Consider the following 25,171-nt stretch of genomic DNA (forward strand, 5'->3'; position numbering starts at 1 on the left):
ACTGCTACATTGATTTCTCTTAAATCACTACAGCTCTGTGCACTGAAGTGCTTCTAAAAATTAATACCTTTTTTAAGAGTAGGTTAATTCCCCCTTTTTAACAAGACTGATGGGGAACTGCAAGGGCTGATGGCAAGGAGAGGGCTGGTTTAGGAGCACTATTACACTGAACAGAGACCAAACAGCACGAATGCATCCCTACAGCACCGCTGTGAATGGCTGTGCCACTACTGCTCCCTCCAGTCTTCCTCCCTTCCTCCAGCCCAGGCACAGAGCAGATCCCAGAGGGTACCTGAGCTTCCTCTGCAGCCACGTGCACGTCGAGCTGTTTTGCTGCAGGGGGAAAGGAAGGAGTTTCAGCAGAGCTCAACTCAGAACTGCCTTCCAATGCTCACCAGGAGCTGCTCAGCCCCTCTGCACAGAGCTCCGTTTCTCAGTGCAACTCTATGACACATGCAGCCAGCAGAGGAGGTTCTGTGTGCAGGGAAATGCTATGCTGGATAGACATAAGAAACAAGCTGAATCAAGCAAAGGGAAACAGATGTTCTTCTACTTTTAAGATAAGGCCCAGGGCACAGACTGCAGCTTAGCATGCACACCAGCCTGGGGACATCAGATACCAGAGTATAAATTAAAACCTTCTGCATTGGGTGCTTTGTTGGGACAGTTAACAGCTCTTCCTAGCAGTGACAAAAGCTAGCACAGGAATAACCAAGCACTAAAAGGCCTTTGCAACAGGATTACTGTATACAGGTTTCAGGCTCCCCCAGCACCTCAGGACTTCTGGCTTTGAGGTTAGAGGAATAAGTAACAGAGAGGGTGGAAAGCCATGGAAACCAAAGTCCTCCTCATCAGGACCTTGACTTCTAAGGCTGTACATGCCTTCAGGGGACATGTTTCTTTAAGATGACACACAGGGTGTCTGTGCAAGACTTTGGCTTAAGACAGCAGTTCCCAGGATCAAGAAATGCTATCAGACTCCAATATGGTCTCACACAACTATTTTCTAAACCTTAATTTAAGCCACTTGTTTATAAAAAGAATGCCAACAGACCGGCAAGGATGAATCACCCAATGGCAAGCCAAAAAAAAAAACAACAAAAATACTGAGGGGGAAAGAAGTTCAAGTTCACATTAGGCTGCTCTGACCATGCAAATGAAGCATCTTTTCCAATATGCAGAAGGCATTCAAGGCTGCTGTGATACACACAAATTGCTTCTTGCTAGATCCGAGTGGCAGCAGGGAGTGACTGAACTAAAAAGAAATTCCCAGAGCAATTAGGATGTGTGGCAACTCCCACTCATGGCATCCTCAGCCCAGCAGTCTTTATATTCTGAAGGAAGACCTGAGGGGCTCTGGAACAAAACAGAGAAGATGAGGAACCAAATTCTAGTGCTGAAGGAAGGAACGTCAGCCTTCCCATTTCGTGCACCCCTGGGTTCCTCAAACCCCAGGGCACAAGAATAATTCTCAGATCAGTATTGACAACAGGAAGCATTTACAGCACAAACATCTTGACAGAATTATCAGGCATTTGCTCTTTAGACCTTTTCAATCCACTTTCAGTATCCTGTGCGTTGCTGGAAAATTCTGAAGGGAAACTGCTTAAATGCAGCTCAAGACCAGGCTGGGATTCTGCTGCAGGGTCGGACAGCACTCAGTGTCAGATCACACAGAGGAATGGCCCCAAGTCAGAGATGGCATTTCCACCACTCTTTTCCCCTGTCCCCCTGGACAGCACACAAAGCCCAGCACTGGCAGCCTGCTGAGACACAGAGCCCATAACCCCAGGGTACAGCGAGCTCTTTGCACTGCTGAATGATCACAGACTGCATTCTGGTATCTAAACAAAGATGAGAGGATAATCTGTATTCACGTATGAAGACAGCTCTCACATAAGCACCCAATCTATCTTGGCTGCCCAGAGACCACAGATTTAATCAAGAACCTCTTACCAAAGCGTGCAGCAAACTCTTCATGTTCTCTCTTGGGTTTCAGTCCTCTGTCTGGCATGGCTGGAACAACACAAGGCTTAACAGCTCTTGCCACTCCTGCCACAGCAGGAAAGCATGGAAAAGACAGGTACTTTCCTGCACAGTCACCAGGAAAGACAATCAGCCAAGCCGCTCCCTCACCTTCTGAATGAGATGTTTCAGCTTTCCAGGCAAATTGTTAATATTTAACAGTTTGGCAACAGGGACAGCATGAAATCAGTAAAATGGAAAACACTGCTGAAGCAAGGGATGGAAAACCTCCAGGATGTTCCCGGATGACTCCACATGAATGTCACTGCCTCCAGTCAATTGCCTGCTCTCTCTGAAATTCAGGCTCCAATTTTGGCTCTTAGCAAAAAATCATCAGCTTTCCTTTGGATAGAAAGCACTCTGTTTTATCAATGAGTCTCCACATTAGCACCAGTGTCAGAGCACTCGCAGCAAGCCCTGCAGAAAGCTGAAGGAAGTCGAGAGCTGAGCATTCAGAACAGCTGAGCTGGTGCTGTACCTCAGCAGAGCAGAGGATAAATGAAGACCGAACGCCTCCGAGAGGCAGGAGAGCACAAAACAAGTGTTGTTACACATCGTGGCACAGGCACACAGACACCTGGTGACATGCATCCATCCACTCTGCAGCTGCTCCGTGCAGACAGCACATCTCCAAGGCACTACCTCAGCTTCATACTGGAAAACAAAGCTCTAACAAAAGTCTTTTTTCAGTGTTTCTCAGTTTCAGAGCACACAGGTTGATAGATTACTGCCATGGGTTATCCAGAAAGTCCCAAGCAGCAGAGCTCAGCACACAGGCTTACCAAGAACTACCAAACAGAACAGAAAAACTTCCAGAAATGCTGTTTCTAATGGGAACAAACGTACATGGCACTACCAGCTGCTACACAGTACAATGTCTGAGCAAAAGTTTTGCTGTTTGCTGGTTTGGCTGTGACAGATTCAGTAGACAACACTCCCCTGTTGCCATACACAAAGCTGAAGAACTCTTGCAAGTATGCTGTAATAGGTGCAGCCTCCCAGCATTTGCCTTGGAAAAGGTCAAAGCAAAAACATACCTGCCTACAGTCACCTCATTCCTTTCTGCGGCTTCCTCCCCAGAAGGAAGAGAGCAGCAAAAGATCTTGGCATTTTTCTGGAAATCACCTGAGGTCATTTTATGTCCTGTTGGTTTCAGAGCCCTTCTGCTCTTCTATCACATAGTCACCATAAAGAAGCAGCTCCTTTTCAGAAATAATTTCCAAAACTTGCTCTTGCCAAGCTGGCTGAGATCGATTTCTGCACACAACAGGGGAAGGAAGCAGACTGACCACTCACATACTAGAAAATACATAAGTTAAAGAAATAATTAAGTCTCTTTCCCGTTAAACCCATCAACCAAACTACACAGACCTGCAAGCTGAGACCTGTGAAGAAGACCCATCTCCCTCTTCCCATCACGGTCTCTAAAATGGTTTCCACAAGTTGATGAGATCACATTTCTGTCTCATTCCTCCCACAATTAATTCTGCAGGAGGCAAAGATCAATGCTACTATAATTCATCTACTTATCTGGTTTTATCCAAGCAGAAGACTCCGGTCAAGAGTAGCACTGCACCCCCAGCACTGGTGATCAGCTGGTGCAGCAGATGAGCCACCAACACAAAGCACTGCCAGCAGCTTTGCTCAAGGAGCTCAATTTGGGCTAACTCCAGAGGCTTACCTTAAAGGGTTCAAACCCCAGCTTACATAAATCTAAACCTGCAGAAATCAGAGATTCACAGAGGCTCAAATCCTCTCCCCCCCCAATAAAACAGAAGTACAGTTAGCAGGAATTACCATATCTCCCTCGAGAAGAGAAGACACGCATCAGTTTGCTGTTTCCTACTGCTATAAATAAACTTCACATCATGCTTCTGAATAAAGTTCTCTTTACAATCAAGCTGCTCTTCCCTGCTGAACCAATTCAGCCCATGCTCCAAAGCTCACACCACCATTCACTGCAGAGCAAGAAGCTGAGGCATCTCTACTGAATCATGCAGGAAGAAGAGGAAGATTAGAAAGGAAGGAGGTTGTCTGTACGTGTGTCCTGGCATTCAGCATCACAGAAGTGAACACCCAAAAGTTCACAACAGCTCACCAGGGCTTACTGGAGCGTTTTGAGATGTGCTGAAGCACAGTGCCAGCACCAAGTACTCCTATACTGCCCCCATTTACCCTCATGCTGTTCTCAGCACCTCTGGGCTACCTTGCAGGGCACGCTTAGAATTAATTGTGAAATGTCTGCAAAGGTCAACCTTCACCTTAACGCAGAAGAGGGAAGGGAAACAAACTCAGCTCCATTTCACACACGCCCAAACACTGCCCGTGTGCTTATCTGTCACACCAACTCACAAACCTGAGGCAGATCAGCTGCGATGTGCAGATTAGCTGGTTCCCACACTCAGAGGAAGCCTGGCTCTGCCGGTAAGCTTCTTTGTGACCAGAAAAAAAGTCTGACTTACAAACAGTGTGGATGAAGATTCTGAACGTAAACCACAACTCTGCACACCTTAAAGTTTCCTTTGAGAATCTCTGGGCACCTCGAAGGCTATGAGGTCCAATCTGTCATCAATTATGGAGCCTCCAACAAACCTGCTAAGGTTACACTAAGAGACATTAAGTAAACAAATAAATTAATTACTCTGAAATTTCTAGCATAAGTTCCCTGTAGCATCATCTACTCCAAATGACTCTTCTGCACATGCCTTACAGCACACTCCAGCCCCGCAGCACTGCTGCAGTTCCATCCCTTCTCATGTGTTGTAAGATAGGAGTCAATCAACAGCTCAGGACATAAGGCAGGGGCTGGAAGTCAATGGGTGCTCTGCATCTCCATCCACACTCTTTCTACCTGGCTGCTTCTCTGCAGTGTCTGAAGCACAACTCTGCCTAAGAGAGGATGCCAGACTCCATCTGCCCGTTATCTGCTCCCCTGATAATCAGTACAGCAACTTACTGAGAGAAGGGCTGTGACTACAGGGTCACTCAGTTTGGCTGTTGCACTGATAGGTCAAAGCAAGGTAACTTTCTGCACATTTACTGTCTTCAGATGCTGGGTTAAAACAGAACAAAACAAGAACTACAGCAAAGAACATGCACAGCCAGACACTGCTAATATCTGCATCGGCTCCTAGAAGGGATGTAGTTGGTTCCTTCTGTATTCACAGCGCTGCTTTCCAGTCATTATTAGCTAATCTTACTGTAAAATGTTGCCAAAAGCAAGTGAAGCACTTCAAAAACTACTGAAAAACATCTTTCAGCCTAGAGGGATCCCTGAGGTGAGGATGCCTGTGGGCCCTCCCAAGGGATGCCAGATGAGCTAGGGAGACTGCTCCTCCCACACTGCAAAAGACCAACTGATTGGGATCTCTGTTGGGCATTGAACCAACACAGCCCTCAAACATCCACTGGTCAGGAACCACCACTTTAATTAGTGAGAGCACGTGCAATGTTCACAAGGGAAGGAAGTTTAGGAGGCAAACAATTTAACTGACTGAAGCGTTTTCAAATTCACACTTACCTACACCCTCTTGCAAAATGATTCTCCTGCGTACTTTGTGTTTATATTTTATATCATTTTAAAAGACAAGCAATTGTATCACAGATAAGCTGTGATAACGGATACCTTCTTTATTGCTGAGAATTTACCCCAATTACACCTCCAAACAAATTTACTGCACTCTTCCTTTCCCCTCTACACCACAATCCTAAAAAACCAACACCCATCATAAAGCACTGTTTTCCCCAAAGCCATCAGTAGCAACGTACTCACCTGAGGAAAATCACCATTTTTTGGTAAGAAGTCAGTGGGGTCCACAGATGCATAGTTTGTATCCAAGAAATGTGGTCTGCTGATGGGATTCATATAAAAATCGTGAGAGGAATTAAAATATTGCCTGTAAGGAAATGGGAAAAGCAGTTACTTCCTGTGGGTCCTTAGCATTCCTCAGGTCGCTTCAGACTCCAGCAGCAGCAGCAAAGGGGCAGTTATGGGATGACACACACAAGAAGTTGATTTAGAAAAGCTGAATTTATCCAGATCGGATATCTGTGAGCAAAAATCAGACATCTAGAGGATCTGTCTTAAGACCAAGAATTGAGTTCTCAGCAACCTGTGTAAACTGAGGACTTCACAGAAAAGAAGAGTCTGCAGGGCTAGATGTTTCAGCCCTGACAACAAAGCAAAATTGAGGCTCTGAGATGTCCCATGGCCTAATGTGTGACAGCATGATGGAACCTGACAGTCATGCTACGTAAGGACAAGCATCAAGTTGCATGGAAATGTCATACCCGAATGTCTACCCAGGTCATAAAAACGAGGCAGCCCCTCCTGCAATCAGCACAGCAAACCTGCAGGCCTGGACAGATAACAGCCCTTTTGTACCCCTGCAGGGAACACAGCCACAGAGCAAAGACTGATAGAAACTGAAGGGTTAGGAACATGCAAGGCCAGACAAAACCATTAGTCCAGATAGAGATGGATTTCAGATGTAACTGATTATACCTCACTACAAGGCAAAATCTCTACTGACCTAATACAAGAGAGAAAAGCAAGAGTCTTCTGATCAGCCCCTGCTGGGTAGGGCACTTGCCATCTCCTCCTGCCTCCCTGCCCCAAACTCCAGCTTCCTCTAAACAGAAAGTAGGGAAGAACAGCAGAAGAGCAATTCCCTTCCTTCTTCCCTTCCCTCTTCTCTGCTCTGTATTCCATGGCTGTCCTCTGCTTTGCTATTACACACATGAGCCCTTTCTCTCTCCTGCAGCAGCAGGAATGTGCTCTGTAATCTTTCCCGTAAGAGCCGTGCACTCAGTGCTGCTTGGGCAATCGCCACCCAACATGTTTTCATGCTGGAATCATTGAAACGTTTCACCCCATCAGACTGTTTCCTCTTGCAGCCAGCTGTGTGCTCTCCACAGTGCCAAGGTTACAGAACTCAGAGCAATAAACTTGAGCAAGGGGAAGGAGAAGCAAAATTTAAAAAGAAATATCCATCCAGGAACAGAGCTGGGGATGACTCTGCTGCTGAAGTATTATGAAGCAATCAGGACCCCACGTGTGGCTAACACCTCACCCATACACCATATTTACATACAAACACACTTATCCACTCATTTTTCCTCCTTTTTGCATCATTGAAAACAGTGTTCTCAATCCATGCAGCCCAATTAAGATCTGTGTATAGCTTCTGGGAAGTAAAGTATTTATGGACAGGGAAGGGCTTGTTCAAAATGCTTTCCAGCTGGAATTGCTGTGCTCTCACCCTCTCCCCCCTGCACAAGGACAGAGCCTGGCTTAACAAACTAACCAGAGAAGCTATTTTAAGAGAGAAGTGAGCATTGCCTCCTACCTCCACAGTGCCTCATGGGTTGCACAGGAGTCAGCCAAGGTAACAGGAAGGAAACCAAGATAGCCCCAACCTCCTTGGCCTGAACTGCTGTAGAATGAGCAGCTTTGGCATGCTGTTTTGTTTCCTCTAACCTTGGCTTTGAAATCTGTGAGTGTGAGATGCACTTTCTTCTTGCACTGAGATAAAGTTTGTCCCGGAGAGGCACTGTGCTCTTCAGGCAGAGAGTGCTGCATCTGCAGCAATGCAGGACCCTGCTGCAAGCCCCCAGGAGGGCAATGCTTTACAGCAGCTCAGAGCTCCCACCCCACTGCATTCCATGGGAAGCCAGCCCCTCCAGTGAAACCACACAGCCAAAAGGAAGGAATGTTGGTCCTCCCCTCCGTCACAGAATCTGGCTCAAGAGCTCAGTTTCAATCAGGTTACATGTGCCAACACAATGACACCTTCAACAGGTAGGAGTTCCACTCTCTGCCCCACGTGCAAAGCAAGGCAACAAGGCTAAACTCAGTCATCTGTAAGAAAAAGAACACCTAGAAACATAACCAAAGGGACATCTCCCTGTAGGAAAACATGAAGGGAAGCACACAAAGGCATACAACGTTCAGAACCCAAAAAGCCTTACTGCACATACGTTCCCTACCCTTCTGTAAGGAATAAAGTAGAGAATTTCTTTCATCCCCAAGCCCTGGGACTTTGTGAGCTGAGTGGGGAGCATCTTGGGATTATATCCATTTCAGACAATTGCTTTAAAGAGCACGGCTGCCTTTTTGCTGCCACCCACTCTAAATATAGAAGCAGTGGAACAGTCTGGTACAAAGCAAACCTGAACTGACATCTGACTCACCCCAGCCATTTGATGTCAGTCCAGCCAGTGGGTCTCTGGGCAAGGCTATTTCACATACTGCTAAGGAAAGTTTTGGGCATTTCGTTTGCTTGCTCTTTAAAAATAATAATAATTTAAAAACAATTCGCATTTTCAATAGCAGGAACCAGAGGAACACACTGCAGACAGGCTCTTACCTGTCTGAGGAATCCACACCTCAGGTGAGCCAGAGCAATCCACATCCCTCCCAGGATGGGTTTCCATCCCTTGACAACTTAAGCTTGCCATAACCTCACATCAGCTGCTCATTGATGCAGTCTGGAGCCAGAAGGGATTCAGATGCAGTTTCACTGGAGACCTGCTCTGGGGACTCTGGTAAGGCTTTATGCTCTGATGGTGCAGCCCTACATTTGGAGATGCAAGCTCCACATTTCCAGGAAGCAGATGAGCAGAGTTCACAGGCTGCCCAGGTATTGACCTAGGCACTCTTCTTCCCTGTCAGTGCACCAACTCATGCATTTCAGAACCTGCTCTATCATCACAGCAAGCAGCACTCCGCTCACAGGTGGTAAAGTAGAGAAGTGCATGAAAACCAGCAGGAAAAAAACAGAGTTGCCTGTTTTAGAAACCATGGAAGAAATCTTTGCTCTAGTTTTTGAGAAGTATGTTTTTGTACACGTGTGACACCACTTTCAACAGCACCGGGTGGGCTGACCTAGAATTCCTTGAAGGAAGGGAAGCATTGAGCTGACTTCTGCAAAAAGCCCAGCTCTTCGGGGACAGTTAACCTAGAAATTCACTGAGCTCCAGCTCTCCCCTACAGGAGGCTTGAACATCTTTTGTTCTTCCAGAAATGTTCAATGCACTGTTTACATTTCCAGGTTAAGAAAGTCTGAAAGAAAGAGGCAAGCTTTGGTATCTTTTAAGCAAATTCTCTAGCATGAAACCAGTGAAAAGAAACAGGAAAAACCAGCTTTGGGACAAAGCTGTTGCCATGAGAGTAAGCCATGTTCAAACAGCCACTCACAACTGAGATTTCAGGATTTCTTCCTATGACATCCCAGCCCTGTATCCCACCCAAAACAGACTCAGCTGCAGTTTTCAGATATGAAAGGACAGAGTTCTTTATTTCTCCATGAAACACAGATAAGGAAAATTTCACCTGAAAGGTAATTTTTACAGTTACCAGGGTATGAAAAACAGGAAGCTAAAGGTGTAGCCTTGGCTAAATTCTCTAGCAAATAAAGGCTACAATGAGCCTCACTTTCTAAAGAAATAGTAACAAAGTCAACAAGTATATATTTGCATTAAAAGCAGACATGTCTCTGCAGGATAAAGGCTGCAATATTTCCAGTAGATTTGACACAAACAGCAAAGAGCAGCACTGGGGAAGAGGAAAGTGAAGGGCAAAACCAGAACAAATGGTCAAAGGAAAAAAAAACCAACACAATAGACAAAAACAATCTAATCCTGTGGTTTGATACAGCAAAACAGAAATTCTGTTACAGCTCTCTTGAGAATTCACAAACTGTAATTTACAGGAATCATGCTCAAAAAGTATATTCTCTTCCAATCAGAGACGGGCTAGCTAAAAGCAGATACTGAACTTAGCAGATAAGTCCTCCTGAATTCTCACTTTGGGGAGTAGCTGACAAAGTTCCATTCAGCACCTATGGGACAGCTTCTTGGTAATTATACATCACGAACATCCTGTTACATTCCACCTATCACTGCTGGCTAGCTCACTTCGCAGGCTGAGGAGGACAGGGCACAGGAGAAACAAGCAGAACTAATTCAGAACCAAAAGGACTCCCACATCTCTGAGCACAGAAGCTTCAGTATCACTACTGACAGCCAGTCTGGAACTCAGACACCCATGAGGATGGATCTCTGTTCTGCAGAACCATGCAGAAATCCATTCAGGAAGGAGGTTAAACTAAATCCTCAAGCACTGGGAACACAGTTACTAACTCACAATATCAAACACTCCCTCTTTTACTTTCCTTCCACCTCTGACCTAAATAAAAACACATCCTGCATCTCTGTGCCACTCCCTGCATTCACAAAGAAACCAGAGCAGCCCAGTCCCAGCAGAGTCCCAAATGGCACAAGGCCATTTTACCTCCTGCCATCCCTAGTGTTCATCCTTCTGCTCCAGGATAGAGGTACATGACAAAGGATGAGAACATCACCTACTGCTATACATAGATTCCCCCAAAATGCTATTTGCAGCATGTAATCTAGGTGATTTTTTGCACAGGGCAGCATAGGAGGAAGTCACAATTTTTCACATGAACCCATACTCATCGCTTCACACCTTGTGGAGTGAGCTTATCATTGAAGAGTATCAGTTACAACCTGAAGAAAAACTCTCACAAACTCTGTGTTGCACAATAAGGAGTTGTACAGAGTCTCCCAACAAAGACATGAGATTATAGTATTTACCCAGTTTCCAGTCACCTACACAGAAATAGATTTTAATGTCACCTCACACGGCTGTCTCCAGCACCAGTACTTTGTTCCTTCTTGTCTACACTATCTGCATAAAGCTACAGATGCACAATGAATTAGTTCAGCTGGACTGTGCTAATGGGCTGTTTTTAAGAACTCCATTAGTGTACCAAATCCAGGCAGAAACAAGGCTTTCTCCCTTGCAGCAACCACCAGGTTTACCAGAAATCATAGCTTTGTTGTCTTTGTTTTTTGTCTTTTTTAAGTTGTTTGCTGCTTTTTCCAAGATGCAGCAGTTTATGAAATGCCACAAGATGACTGTGATGCAATTATTTCCCCATCAGTTAGAGAAATAAACAAGGAAAGCACTAAGAAACAGTTGAATCACAGGGTGTGCAAGAGCAGAGGAGAATTATATAGAGGAGAACAGCACTCACTGGTTTTCACTTGGGAAAGATGAGGTTGGGAAAGGAGCAGGATAGCAGTCACTCCACGAGTCGGCAGCCAGCATGGAACTCTGAAAGCACAACACAGAATGGTCAGAGCAGAAGACCAGCAAACTTCCCTCCAATGCCTCTTCGTCTTCCCAGTCCCCCTGCAGTGCCCACGTCTGAAGAACCAGGCACTTGGTGAGATGGACCTCTTTTTTCATCTCTCTGATCATGGGAATATGGTTTATAAATCAAACATGATTTATGAACAGAGAACTGTGGGGATGTGGAGGCTCTTCTGGGGCAGAGGATTCCTTCCTGCCCTGTTCAGAACACATCAGTGGTTCGGTCTTGTTTGTCCCAGAATGGCTTCTAAAGCACGACCCTATTCACCTCTGCCACTCTCAAAAGAGACACAGGTGGACCAAACCACAGCTTTAGCATCTCTCAGAGAGGAATGACATGGAAACAAAGTTTATGATCTTGCACAAAGCCTAGAGCCCTTTCTCTAGGGGCCAGGCACCTCTCAGCATCTAAAGAGGGATCATTTTAGTCACAGCCCTGTTTTTTTCCCTCCCATTTCAAAAGTATTCGACAGCCATCACCACAACCTTCCAGCATTAGCAATCAATACTTCATGCCCCTGGACAGCTGCCTAGGAAGTCTGGTACACAGCTCCTGTATATACACACACAAGGACTCCTGAGTGGGGGGACTGGTGGCTGTGTCCTGCCCACACTCCCGGGGGCATGGGGACAACCCTGAGCATCACCCTCCCCAGGGTCACCTTGCAGCCTCACCTCCATGGGCGGCACAGCGAGCAGGGAGCAGAAGCCAGGGATGCTGCAGAGAGCATCGGCTGCAGGCTGCTGCTCGTGCTGAGGGCAGCTCTTCCCCCCATCCATGGCCACGTGTGCTGAGGGCATCAGCCCGTGTCCTGCATGAAGTCCTCAGGGCCAGGGGTGCAGGCTGCAGAGCGGCAGGAGGCTCTTTATCTGTGCTCTTCACCCTGTACCATGTCCTGCAATGGAAAAGAAACACACATTTATGGTTTGGGAAGGGGAAGAAAGCAGGTCCAAGTGCAAATCCAACTAAGACATCAGTAAATAGACTGCAAAATGCCAGAACAGAGAGGTGTTTTACTGGGAAATCTGAGCTCTCAAATATCACCACACCTGGAATTCACCCACACAGTGAACTTGCATTAAGCACCTCTCCTGCCTCACTACACACAGACCTGGCAGATCGTTGTATGTCTGTGATTTCTGCAGCAGGCTAAGTGCTGGATTTTAGCTTGAAGAATTTTCTTTTCAATACACAAAAAGATTTTGCGCTTCTGAGCAAAGTCCTCACTAAAAATGATCCATTTCCCAAGACTGCTTATTTGCACAGCAACTCTTGCTGGCTTACTAAGTAACTTGGCAGGCTTGAGCAGTTAAGAGGCAGCTGAAACACCAGACAAAGGCCAGCAAGATACCCACATGCCACCAGTAATCAGCATCTATTAGCACGAAGGTACTTAATTCAGCCCAGTGAATGCCAGGTTGAGTTCTCACAGCCAGAAGAACGCGACCCACGGTGGGGCACCACCTCCCCAAAACAGCCCTGGCACCGACAGGAACGCAGGACTTTGTGAACACAGGAATTCTGAATCAGAGTCCCTATAAACATAAAGTAACCTTTCAGCCAGTAACATTATCTCTGCATCTGTAACAGAAAGTGAAATTGAAGTGACTGTTTGCTCCTGTCCCTGGGCACCCATGGCAGGACAGCTCTGGGAGCAGGGCTCACATGTGGAGGCTGCAGGACCTGCAATGTGGTAACTCAGGAGCCTGGGAAGGCACAGAGGGACATTGCCTCCAAAGAACGATGCTCATTCCACTACAAAAAAAGCACAGTCAATTTTAATTAATTGCTAAACAAATAAATACTCTTTACCAAAGCCCCGAAATGCCAGGATCCTTCTCGCTGACCTTATTTCACCATAGATTTGCTGTGATCTCATTCTTTTACTACCAGAAGTGTTTCTTTTTATTGCACTATAAAATCCACACTTGGGCTTTATAGTCCATAAGCCCGGGAGCAAAAGTAGTTAAAAACAGTCCACTAGCACCCTGGCATCCTAATTAATATACTGACCTCAGGGCTTTTGATTTATTAGTCAAACATCAGCACCAGAAAGCAGCCTGCCCACCATGTGCAGTCCTGGAGCCTCGTGAGGGGCTGCACACACATTGCCATCCCTGACAGCAGCCCGTTCAGCAGTGGGAACCCCACTCACACGTAACAAAATGCTGATGCTGAAGCAAAAGCTGCTTGATGTGACATCTCCCAAACACAAAGGGCTGGGGATGGATTCCTCGGGCAGAGCCATGCTCCTGTCTCACCTATCAAGCAGCTTTGCACAGAAAGGACTGCGGAGATGTTGAAATATTCAAGGAATTCTCCCTCCCAAAGCACACCATTTACTGCAATATAGCTTGCAAACAGCGCTGCATAAATGTAGACTTTGACCTCCAGCCCATAGCGAAGGCAGGCAGAAAAAAGGCTCAGTCAGCATGAAGCAAAGCAGCATGAGCTTCAGCAGAGCCACCCCGGGAGATGCCTTTTTCTCACACTTTTTGGGTTGCTTTCTTCTTTGGCTTTATGTTTTTCTCTGATGCCACTGGGTGGTTGACAAGAGATCCTACGAAGTTTTAATTTACATCTTAGGAAGGAAGTGGTGAGAGAAAGGCTTCAACACAAAACAAGGCAAAAGGTTTATCGTGGCTCCGCACCACAGGTGAAACTGAAGGGTTGGCTTAAAGAACAGCTCTGCCTCAGCCCTCCTCATCCACAGCTCTCCCTGCTGCTCTTCCCTCTCCATGGGTGTGACAAGACCCATGCTGACAGTGAAGCCTATGCTGAGACACCCAGATCCCCCTCCACCAAGCAGTGGTGAGCTAGGATTGCTGCCACCTCCATCAACCTGTTCAAAGTCCCCCAGCCTTCCAATCCAAACAGACTGAAAGGAACACAGAAGGAACACCGTAACAAGAAAATCCCTGAGCCTTTATTCAAATACATAAAGCTGCAAATGGCACAGATAGTTTCCCTTTATAGATGGCTTCAAATAAAGCTTGGCTGCTGCTGAGCAGAGGTGGCGAGGAGCACCAACCCCAGGGTCAGCATCACAGACACACTTCAGAGATATTGACATCCTCTGGTGCCTCTAAAACACCGTTCCCATTCTCAGCAGAGAGCTCAGGGGTTTGGTTTTTTTTTTTTTTTACTTCTCTTTCTTCCAGTTTGTAACAGCTTTCGATAGGAAATCAGAAGCAGTTCTATTCCCGTAACAGCTGTAGCAAATATACAGCTTTACTTCTACAGCCAAAGTAACTTAGAAAAGGAAAAAAAAAAAATCAATAGCAGCATTTCTGCCTGCCTGCTCTGCATCTCTGTGCCTCAGCAGCACATCTCAAGGGCTGGATGCATGGGTTGGGAGCCCTAAGAAACACAGTGAGTGACACCCAGACCTCATGGGCTCCCCATCTCCATCTTCTGGGTCACACTGTAAGGGACAGATCCCCTCAATACAACCCCGAAATGGAGCAGTGTACTGGTGGAGAGCTGTGGTGCTGTGTGTGTAAAGGCAGCAGCTCCACACCAGACTGATGGACACAGCCACCACCCCAGCAGCATGTGTGCAAAAAGCATTTCTGGACACAAACAGAAACACAACAGCTGCTACTGCATGAATGCTAGAAGTGGGAACAGCCCAATGTGCAGCGAAGGATGCAGCCACAGAAAGCCACAAATATCAGCAATTCCTTGCGAGCCAGAGCTCTCTCATTTCCACATCCTAACGGTAAAAATGGATGTTTGCTGACTATTAGGTTTTGAGAATTTTGACTTCATAAGCCTGAACAAGCAGCTTGCTACCACCAAGTTCAGGAACCACAAACTGGCTGAAGCTTTTTATAGAACCAGAAAAGAAAATAAAGGATCACAGAAAGCAGTGACCTCAAATTCCAGGGCAGAGCTGCCAGGGATGAAACTGTTCTGGCCACAGTGCAGCCCTGTGTGGGTCCTGGGTGCCAGGAGGTAATGCTGGTGGCATCCAATATGCAATATACTTCTATATCCAATATACTTCTATATCCAATATGCAATATACCTCTAAATAGAGCTGCTAGGTAATTAGGCTAATTTCTGGATGGCTGTGCTATTTGTTGTAAAGAATTAGCTGCAGCACAGGAAGTAAACAACTGGAAAAAAAAAAACACCAAAAGAACAACCAAATAGTGGAAGGATAAATCCCTAAAAACTGCTGGAATTCATCTTGCTTTGCATAATAGATTTGCTTCTTCATTCACTGCCGCAAAACCTATAAAAAATAGCTGCAAAAAAATGAATGAAGAGCATAAGCCACAAAACTGGTCGCTGTAACAGCTTCCAACCCAGCAGAAGTGCTCTGGAAGCACTGAGGATGAGGTTCCTGTCACCAGCAACCACAATAAGGAAGGCAAAAGTGGAAAAGGAGAACACCAGTGCCTGGTGCAAGCAGCAGCAGGGACACAGCTGAGCCCCAACAACAGGCAGGTAAAGCCCCCAGTGCTGCATGTACTGCTGAGAAACAGCAGCGTGCCCCTCCTGATGTGGAATGATGGCACTCAGCAGTGCTTACACAACCAGGGGAACCAAAGCTGGGTTGGCTGCTGCTTGGCCAGGCAGCTGGGGCTCATAGTGAAACTGCTGCTGAGCGTGACAAAGCCCCGCGAGCACTCATGAGTCATCCTGATTAAGCTATAGGAATAATTCCGACATTAGTAAGTTTGCTATCCTGCCTATTGTGACCTGGGCTGAAATTCCTATGGAATTCTTCCTGCCCAGGTGTTACAAGGAGCATATTTCAAATTTTAACAGCCTGATCTTTGTAGGAGAGTAGAATTGCTGCAGCAATTCCAGGTCAGAAGAACACAAGGACCTGTCCTGCAGCAGTCAGCACCAACAGCACTGTGGTGTAGGCTCAGCTCACAGGCAGCTGCATCCAGGAGAGGTGGGAGCCCACAGCATGCTCAGGACAGGTGAGCACTTCCTTCTGGTTGTGTTTCAGCCTTTGTTACTCACTCCAAATTGTTCTCTTTTAAAAGATGACAGCTAGGAAACCACAGGCATGCCCAGAACAGTCAGAGCTGAACCTGCTGAGCATTGAGTTACCATATACCTGTAACAGGAGAGAGGGCTCTGAAACACAATCCTGCTCCCCTCCCGATGCAGACAGAGCCCAGTGCTCTGCTCCACCTGTGTGGCTCCCCAGGAGCACAGCTTGAACACGAACTGCCCTAAGAAATGGGAACTGAGCACCACACCAAAAAGTGATTTTAGGTCTCAATGACTGAGCTAGCTTCAAGTTCCTCTTTAACACTTCTTCTTGCCATATTTTTGGACAGAGTTTAGACTGAACATTTTGCCTTAAGCAATGAGGAAGGAGGCTTTGAATCAGAGCCCCATCCCCAGCAGGGACTCACACTGGAAAACCAAGGAGGAAAAGTCAGGGTCAGCCCAGCATGACTTCAACGTCGCACATTAGAAAGCATGAAAGAAAATGAGCCTGATGCAAACATCTTCCAAGTAACATTAGGAAGTTACAGAAGAATAAAGAAAAATTTATCCTCAGGCTGGTGAGGAACACAGCTCAGTCCAGATACAATAGCACAGGATAACATCAATCTAGATATAAGTAATAACAATAATACGCATCTGTGATGAAAGTGGAACCACTTGAGGGCATGCTAACCCAGCACTTTAAGTCACCTTGATCTCCTGAATGTTTTCAGCTAGAAAGAACGCACGTTGGATGCATTTGTTCTGTACAGACTTAGCCCCATATCCTGTGCACACAGCACCACCAGGCTTGGGAATGAGACTGAAGGGAACAGGGATAACTTCACTTCTTAGCAGGGCTATGCCAGCCAACAGCAAACTGTGGTGACTGCAAACAAATGGACAGATTAACTGCTGGAGTTCCACCGTCCGTAAACAAAGAGAAGAGCTGAGATCATTCTGAAGCTTCTTGCCAGATCTATCCAAGATATACAGTGGTGCATGCAAAGGAAATAACTTGTCCTCCAAAGACAGTGGCACACAGCAGAGCAAGAGCTTTGCCTTCCCAGCAGTGCCAGGCCCTCCTTGTTTCAAGTTAAGTCCACGCAACTGAAAATCAAAGACAGCTTTTGGGGTGGAAGCATTCTCAGCAAAATACAAACTGACCCATGCAGAGAGGCTGAAGTCAGGCAGGTTTAAATTAGCATGTAGGAAACCTTTATTATAAGTGCCAGGGAAAAAATAAAAGCTGAAGAACCAGCATGCAGGGCACAGACTGCAGCACAGGCACACAGAACAAGAAGTGCAGCCAATAAAGTCAGGGCAGAATCTGACTTGCTTGAGGACACTAAAAGAATTCCTCTCCAAAAGATGCACCATTCTCACTCCACACAAAGCAACAGTTTAGTTGTTTCCAATTACAATACACAAACATCAAGTCAAATCAGCACAAGCTTCTTCCAAAAAATAACATCCTTCTCATAGCTCTGCCATCACATTAATCCACACCAAAAGCTGTGCTGACAGCCTGCAGCCAGACATAGCTCTGCTATTTCCCCACATGCAGCCTGCAACCAGGGAGTTTATCTAGGTGAAATTAAGCCCTATCAGGAACTCCCTAAAGCAAAAGTGTTGTTACTATGGACGTGAAGAGACGAGCACAGTAGTAATATTTATGCCACACAGTTCTGCCATGGAAACAGTCGCACCATGAGTGAGGAAGTGCCTCATAGCTCTGAGGGCCTCCACGTACAGAGATGGGAACTGCACTGACAGGGGCTCCTACCCAGCTCCACGCCCCCCCCCTCACTCCCAGAAGAAGGGTCAGTGCCACAGAGCACTCCCAGCAGCTGAGGCTGTGGCTCCAGGCTCACACTGCCCATCATTTGGATGCACTATTTGGATACTGGCAGAGTCACAGTGGCCTTAATCCTCAAAAGAAAAGCACAGAAACATAAGCCAACTAATGAAAAAGTCAATTTGGAGCCTTAATGCTGGCATGTGCCCCAGTGTGCCATTCCTTACATTTTCTTGGATTAATGTTAGGCAGTTAAGAGTGAGAACCATCTGCCCATCTGCCAGAGCTAAGGCTGGAACAGGAGCACACAGAGCAGCACCAGGCTCAGCCATGCACATGCTCCTGGAGTCAGCTTCAGAACACACCTGCAAGGCAAAACTATGCCATAATGCTGGTTAATTAAAGGAAAAGAAGAGCAGAAAGCACATAACTGATTAAGATTTAAAGCCAAGCAGTGCAATCTCCAGAATCCCCTACGCTTCACCTCTGCCCACTGTTTTTGAGATAATCACAAGAGAAGCTCTGGAAGAAACACTTCACATGAGTTGAGCAGGTCCTGATACCCTGTGCAGTGCTACCACATGGGGTATGAGCATTCTGCTTCACACACTGCTCAGAAAACACCCCAGGACATCAAAGCCTGCTTCCCTACTGATCACAAGCACATAAAACACCAGTTCTAACCAGACAACCTTCAGGCAGGCTCAGCACACACTTTCTCTGTGAAAGAGGCATGTGTTGGCCTCTTTCATAGCTCTATGTTTACAAATCTTGATCGTGTTACCAAAAATGACTGAAGAGTTTTAAGCTGAGAAAGTGTTTCAGGAGAATATAAAACTCCTAATTAAGCCTATACTGCTTTCCAGAGAGATCCAGACTCTCACGACTGAGAATCACAGTGCAGCATTCACTGGCTGCACAGTTGGCTCTTTAATACAGTGTCACTGTTCAAAAAGCTTTAAAACCTGTGTCAGCATTTTTATTATAAACCCCCCATTTCACAGCTCTGTAACTTAAACATTAAAAAGGCCCATTCAGTCAGGAAACACAACCCTCAAACAAACCACACGGTCACTATTTTAAACACAAAATTAAAAGTAAAAAAATAAATAAATAAAAAGGAAAATTCAGTCCATGTATGCTTCAGTGTTATTTAAAAAAAAAAAAACAGTCTGCAGTGAGCAAAGCTGTCGCTTTTCAATGAGCACCCAGCTTGGCAGATGCATCTGTCCCATGTCTGACACATGATGAAATGTGAGACTTGGCTGCACCGTTCCTGTTCCAGAGTAAAGAATCAAATTAAGAACTAAACATGAAAGAAAAAGTGTTGTAAAATTCCCTGGCTCTGCTATCTTCTGTCAGGCTCTGTGGGTTTACCATTACATCTGCTTGATAAAGCATAGTTTCACTTTCACCCATCCGAAAGCCCTGCATGAGCAATTCCAAGAGGAGGAAAAACACTACCAGAGAAAACAGTTGGGGAAACATGCTCCTCTTTATCAGCACCAGTCAGCCATTGCATGAAACAATCAGATAAAAAACACCACTCCAAATTAAACAGCAACCTTCAGGTGCCAACCATGGCTCCGTTAGCTTCAGCACTCCCCACCAGATAGATTTGGGAATGCCTGAAAGCACTGCAGTGCCCACTCTGCGTGGTGCTCACTGCTCAGCACTGAGACCTGACACAGAATGCTGCTTTGGCAATGCTTAAAACAAGTATTTTAAGAGTATTCAAGCATTTTTCCTTCACAGAGTGAAGGACTGAAGCTCTGGGGGGTTAAGCTGTTAAAGGTATTGTCTTATTTTAGGAAAACGAGAGTACAAAGACCAGGTGAATGGATAACCATCAACAAGAAGCAAGCAAGCAGCAGAGATGAAGCCAGAATTCAGGCTCCTGAAGCCTGCAGCTGGCATCCTAATTACAACAGGCTGCAAAGTTTTTACTGCTGTAGGGGACACACAGTGTTTCCTGAACTCAAAGCAAAATACTGGTATGTGATTCTCCACTGAAGCACTTCCCACAGCCAGTTGCTGCTCAGTTTAGCAGTACCCACACTGGGCTCAGTGCTCAACATTTCAGATGATGTGGATAACTCACAGAAGACCACAGCATCCACACAGCCTGCGTCTTTCTGCTCACATTTACAACCACGGCAGTGCACAGACCAGAAAAACCCCCAAAGGATCCCAGTGATGAACCTGCAGAACCCGCCCTCCAAAGGACCATCTTATTTCACTTGTAAATGGAGCACATTAACTCGAAGTAGGATCGAGCCCTGTTACACCGATATTTATGGTTACTTTTGAGAACGGAGCTTTTCCTCCAACACTGCATCGGTAATTAATTATGTTAAGAACTGGGTATGCAAGTGACTGCTAACAGCACCGGAGTTAAGAGTCAAGCCCTATCCTTCAAAGGCTCTTAATAGGGCCATTAAGAACCGCAACACAACAGACAGGCACGGGCTTCGAGGCTGTGCTGACGGTTTCTAAGTCTATTCAGCAGCGCTCGATTCAAAAGCGGCCGAACAAAGCGTACAAGTGAGAACTCTGCCTTTGCACAGCACGGTTCCCTCCTCAACACCGGGCTGCACGCAGCGACAAGGCTGGCTTTCGCTTTCAAAGGGAGATTGCTACTGGGAAACACCGGCCCAAAAAGCACTCCGAGGCCCCTTCGCCTCTCACAGAACCGAGGGGCGGTCGGAAGGGCCCCTCCAACCCCCTCAGCCGTGGGCTGGGTGCTCCCCACCAGCTCGGGCTGCCCAGGCCCCACCCACGGCCTTGGGACGCCCCCAGGGATGGGACAGCGCAGTTCCGGGCGGCGGCGGAGCCCCAGCAGCCCTCGGTGAAGGATTTTCCCCTCACACCCGACCCGCCGGACACGGAGCAGCCCGAGGGGAGCGGAGGAAGCAGCCCCGCGCCCCCGCAACGCCCCTCAATATCGGAGCCCTCCGCCCAGCCGAGAACCGGAGCTCCACAAAGAGCCGACCCCCGCCCCGCGCCCCCGGCCCTTACCTACGCGGGGGGCTCAGGCTCCCGCCCGGCGGCCACCGCCGCCTTCTGGCTCGCCCTCAGAGGCCGCCATTTTGGGGGAGGGACACGGACTTCCGGGCGGAAGTGGGCGGAGGGCGCCACCCCTGGAAGGCGGAAGTTCCGCAGGGCGAGGCGGCCGGGCCGGGCTGCGCAGGCATGGCTGGGCACGCGGAACGGCTGCAGGCCGACCGCCCGCCTCCTGGAGACCGCGGGGGGCTCCTGTCTCTTCTTTCTCCCCGCTTTTCCCACCTGCGGGACGGGGGCGGCTGCGGTGCGCTGTGGGACAGCGGAGAGGTGAAGCGTTGAACCCCTGGAGCGCTGCAGCCCCGATGGAGGAGCGGCTCTGCGCCCCCCCAGGCTGCCCGACGCCTCCCGCCCGTTCCTAAAGCTTTTTTTAATTGCTTCTCTTGGATCTTTGCCCCGGTTCAGTCCCAGGACAACGAGAACAAAAGTCCCCACGGGGTCACGTAAAGAAGCACTCCAGATAAGACTATTTTTGCACTGGCATCTTCAGCAGAGCAGAACAGGGCTGCGTCCGGCTGATTCCCAGAAGGGAGGTGCCAGCAGAGCAGAGCCGTCTCTATCTGCAGCTCTGAGTGCTGGGCTCCTGCCACGGGGGGAGCAGAGCAGCCCCTGAGCCCTGCACCCTAAGACACCACAGCCAGGGATGTGGCCTTAGCTTTGCCCAGCACAAAGGCAGCTCCCTTTGTCCTGCTCAGACCTAAATGCAGAGTTCGTCATGTTTGGGCTCTTGTTGTTAACAAGCACTGCTCTCAGAACACTTCAATCATCTGCTTGCATTAATCGAGGCAGTTGTGTCATGTTTTTTGAAACATCCATTCTCCAGAGCTTAACGTGAGAGGTTCTGACTCTCTCAAGTCACACCTCCAACACCACCTCCTGCCCTGGCTCACCCCATGCTGCCACAGGCACCAAAGTAGCACCAAAGGACATCCTGCAGATAGCGCTGCCCTACAGTGCTGTGCTTGTTCCCTTGAGGACGTGAGCTCTCTGAGAACAATTGCTGTAGCTCCATTAGTCATTGTAGCAGTTGGATAGAGCAGTACAACAGGAAAGGCATTACAGCAAAGGTGTGATGATGAAAGGACCAGCAAAATAGAAAGGTGCTATAAAGAAAGGGAAATCCATGTGAAGAAAACGTGATTCTGTGGAAGAAAATTGTTTACCTGTATGAGAAGATTCTAGGTTCATGGGGGAAAACTTCACTAAGAAGGGGTCTCCAGAAAGAAATCCTTCCCTGGGGTAGTCAACCCTTAAATGGGGTGTAAGAGAGGAACAGACAGGCTCCAGCCCTTCTGGTTGCACAGATGAATTGCCTTCACCTGTGCTCTCAGGGCTGACTGGGTCTTTTCCCTGGGTGCTCAATCAGTGGTTCAGGCTGGGACTCAACAACTGCCCTACAATCATGCATTTCTATGGCTTAAAATCTCCTAGAGTTATTTGTTTAGTATGATACAACTGTGAACAAAGCAAACACTGGAAGAACCAGCACGCATCCCTCCAGCCTCCTCCTGATCAGTGCCATCCCAGCAGTTGGGGCCATGACACAGCACTCGCCTCCTTTCCACTTCTCACCCCAGTTCCCATTTCAGGCACGAATCTGATGACCCAGCAGTCCCCTCCCAACCCCTTTTTCAGGAGCAATGGAGCCTCTATCCTAATCACCACCTCTGGATTAGGAAGGGAAGGACTCACACATGAGGTAGTGAGGTACCGTGAGGTGGGGTGAGCATTGTTGCTGTACGAGGAGACAGCAGCACCACAAAGGAAAGCCCCCCGTGAGTTCTTGAGGCTGCAGCACAGCCCCTGCTGCAGTCAGTGATGGGCTTTGTGCCAAGCACCTTTGTCTATGATCCCAAGTGTTTTGCCTTCCCCAGAATAAGCCTTTCCCAGACAGCTGGACCTCTGGGGGGCAGCAGGTCCTGGGGGAGCAGGATCAGAGACACGAACATCAGGGCCCCGATCCAGCAGTGCTGGCTTGCAAGCATGCTACAGCTTGCTTGCTGCGGCCATGTCAGGGTGTTTGGACACATTGCGTGCGCTAAGTTCCTGTTTCTTCCCACAGCCTGGAAATCCCCTGACTTTCCACTGGGTTGGGGTACTCTGGGCCCAGCTTGGCCCATGCTGCCCTACAGCTTTAACAAGGGACAGCACAGAGGGGGAGAATGGAGCCACAGCTCTGGGGCTGGCCTGTGCCAGAACAACAGAGGAATCTGCAAAGCCCCCTCAGTCCTGGGGAGCCTCTTCCTGGAGCGTCACCTCCTGGGAGCAGAGCACAGCTGATGCAGCCCGGGTGGGAGCTGCAAAGGAGGCAGTGGGAGCTGCTCCTGTCTGGGGTTCTTTGGTGTGGATGTTTTCCAATTGATTCTGCCCTTGTGCTGCTGGGAACCCGGCCCTCTTGGGAAGGGGAAACACAGCACTTACCAGAATTTGGGCGATCGCTTTCCAGCACTTTGGACTCTGTGCCAAGATCAAAGTAAATCACATGTGGCCAGGCACTATCATGAGAGAAGCCTATAAGGGAGCAGAGACAAACACAGTGTTACAGGGCCCTGAGGAAGTGAGAATGCAGAGCTGTTGGTCCTGGGGCAGCTGTGCCTCCTTCTGTCCAGGCATTCTCTGATCCTGTCTCAGTCTGGTGTTCTCAGCCCTGAGCTCCTGCTGCCCAGAGATGGAGAGAGGCTCATGGAGCTCAGTGCCACTGTGCTGGATTCCCTCTTTGTTCTTCTTCTGATGTTCACCGAGCTCGCTTGTGTGTATGGCCATGTATGCTGGCAGGCTGTTCTTAATTTTCAAATAAAAGTAGAGATTTCTATGGAGCTTAATCACTTCCAGAAGAAGGAGTTAAAACACCCCTTAGTGCAAAACTCAAAAGAACAAAAATCTCAACTTATCCCAAGGGAACCACTACATAGGTCATATTGGAAAAGTTTTTTCCAATGCTTTCTGCACTTTTTTTCTAACACTGTCCAAAAGCAGATGGCAATAGCTGGAGGTGATGCCATTTCCAGGACTGAGCCTCTGGGAGCAACTGAGTGAAGGTAGGTTCTGCAGGGCTGTGGATGCAAGGGGCCTCAGAGCAGGGACAAGTGGGGACAAGTGGGGACAAGGGTATGAGGAGACTGGGACACACGAAGCCCTGAGCTCGGCCAGGAGGTGGCAGCTCTTGCCGCTCTGTGGTGCTCTTGAGATGCTGCTGCTGGGATCCAGCAAGGAGAAAGGCAGTAACATTCTTGCCGCCAGACTCCTCTCGAGAGGAGAAAACAGCCAAAAGGTCAGGATGGGGTGTGAAGGAGTGATGCAATGAGAGCACAGCCAGGCACAGCAGCACTAACAGCACCTCTGGCCTGAGAATGTCGGGATGGACAGCTGGTGAGGACAGACCTGTGGTGAACTGTGAGGTTTGGCAGTGTGTGAGACTCAATGGCCGGGTCCCCCCCCAGCAGCCGGGTGGACACCTGGAGGACGCTGCCATGCACATGAACCTCCTCTGACTCATCCAAACCTCTCCTGTCTTTGTTTCTGGTCACACAGCGACAACACACAGCAGAAAGCAGCCGCTGCCCTCCAGCCCAATGCTGGCCTTGTTTCAGGGCCGCTGATTCCCTGCTTCACCTCTGAGAGCCTACAGATAAAGGCAGCACCGAGCTGTTTACCATCTGCTATTCGTTAATGTCCAAAAGCACGGAGACACGCTGGGACTGCCTGATGGGTGCCGGCCTCCTCAGCGCTCAGCAGGGATTTGCAGAACGGCCCATGGCGGCAGTGCGCGAGGGCAGCACGGGGGGGCCTCGTCTGCTGACAGAATTCCTGCACGCACGGCAGGAGTTTAGCGCGTCACGTTTAGCACCGAACGTAGGGATCAGGAGAACAGACGGGCAGTGATTCCGGAGCGTTGGTGCAGCGCTAAGAACGGGCTGCACAGCAGGCCCCGCCCGGGACGACCAGGGCGCGGCGGTGCAGGCCCAGGCCCAATGCGCGGCGCCACTCCCTCCTCCACCCGTCTCCATGGCAACCACTTCCCTTCGCCCTTCGCCCTTTGCCCTTTGCCCCCTACGGCCGACGGCGCTGACGGACAGCTGCCTCAGCCTATCACGGCGCGTTTCCCTCTACCCGAGTGAAAGGGCGGGCTGGAAACTCCGCGAGCCAACCG

At 48.2% G+C, this 25,171-nt stretch overlaps 1 protein-coding gene across 4 annotated transcripts in view; it reads right to left on the bottom strand.

Moving 5' to 3' along the window:
• Window positions 1-25,115, bottom strand: part of SBNO2 (strawberry notch homolog 2) — a 56,497-nt gene extending 31,382 nt beyond the window's left edge. For 2 of the 4 annotated variants that reach the window (XR_004168417.2, XM_031604200.2), the window contains exons 1-4: window positions 20,980-21,094; window positions 11,879-12,099; window positions 11,085-11,164; window positions 5,798-5,921 (exon numbers count right to left, since the gene is read on the bottom strand). Coding sequence is in view for 3 of the 4 variants with exons in the window: in XM_031604200.2 (XP_031460060.1) it covers window positions 5,798-5,921; window positions 11,085-11,164; window positions 11,879-12,004 (330 nt within the window). In the remaining variant the exon portion in view is untranslated. Of the gene's footprint in view, window positions 1-5,797; window positions 5,922-11,084; window positions 11,165-11,878; window positions 12,100-20,979; window positions 21,095-23,442; window positions 23,533-24,674 lie in introns of those variants that run through there. The other 2 variants (XM_090126201.1, XM_090126202.1) reach the window with 2 other exon arrangements.
• Between the last annotated feature and the right edge of the window lie 56 nt (window positions 25,116-25,171).

Source organism: Phasianus colchicus, chromosome 28 (assembly GCF_987193195.1).
Source record: "Phasianus colchicus chromosome 28, bPhaCol1.hap1.1, whole genome shotgun sequence".
NCBI lineage: Eukaryota > Metazoa > Chordata > Aves > Galliformes > Phasianidae > Phasianus > Phasianus colchicus.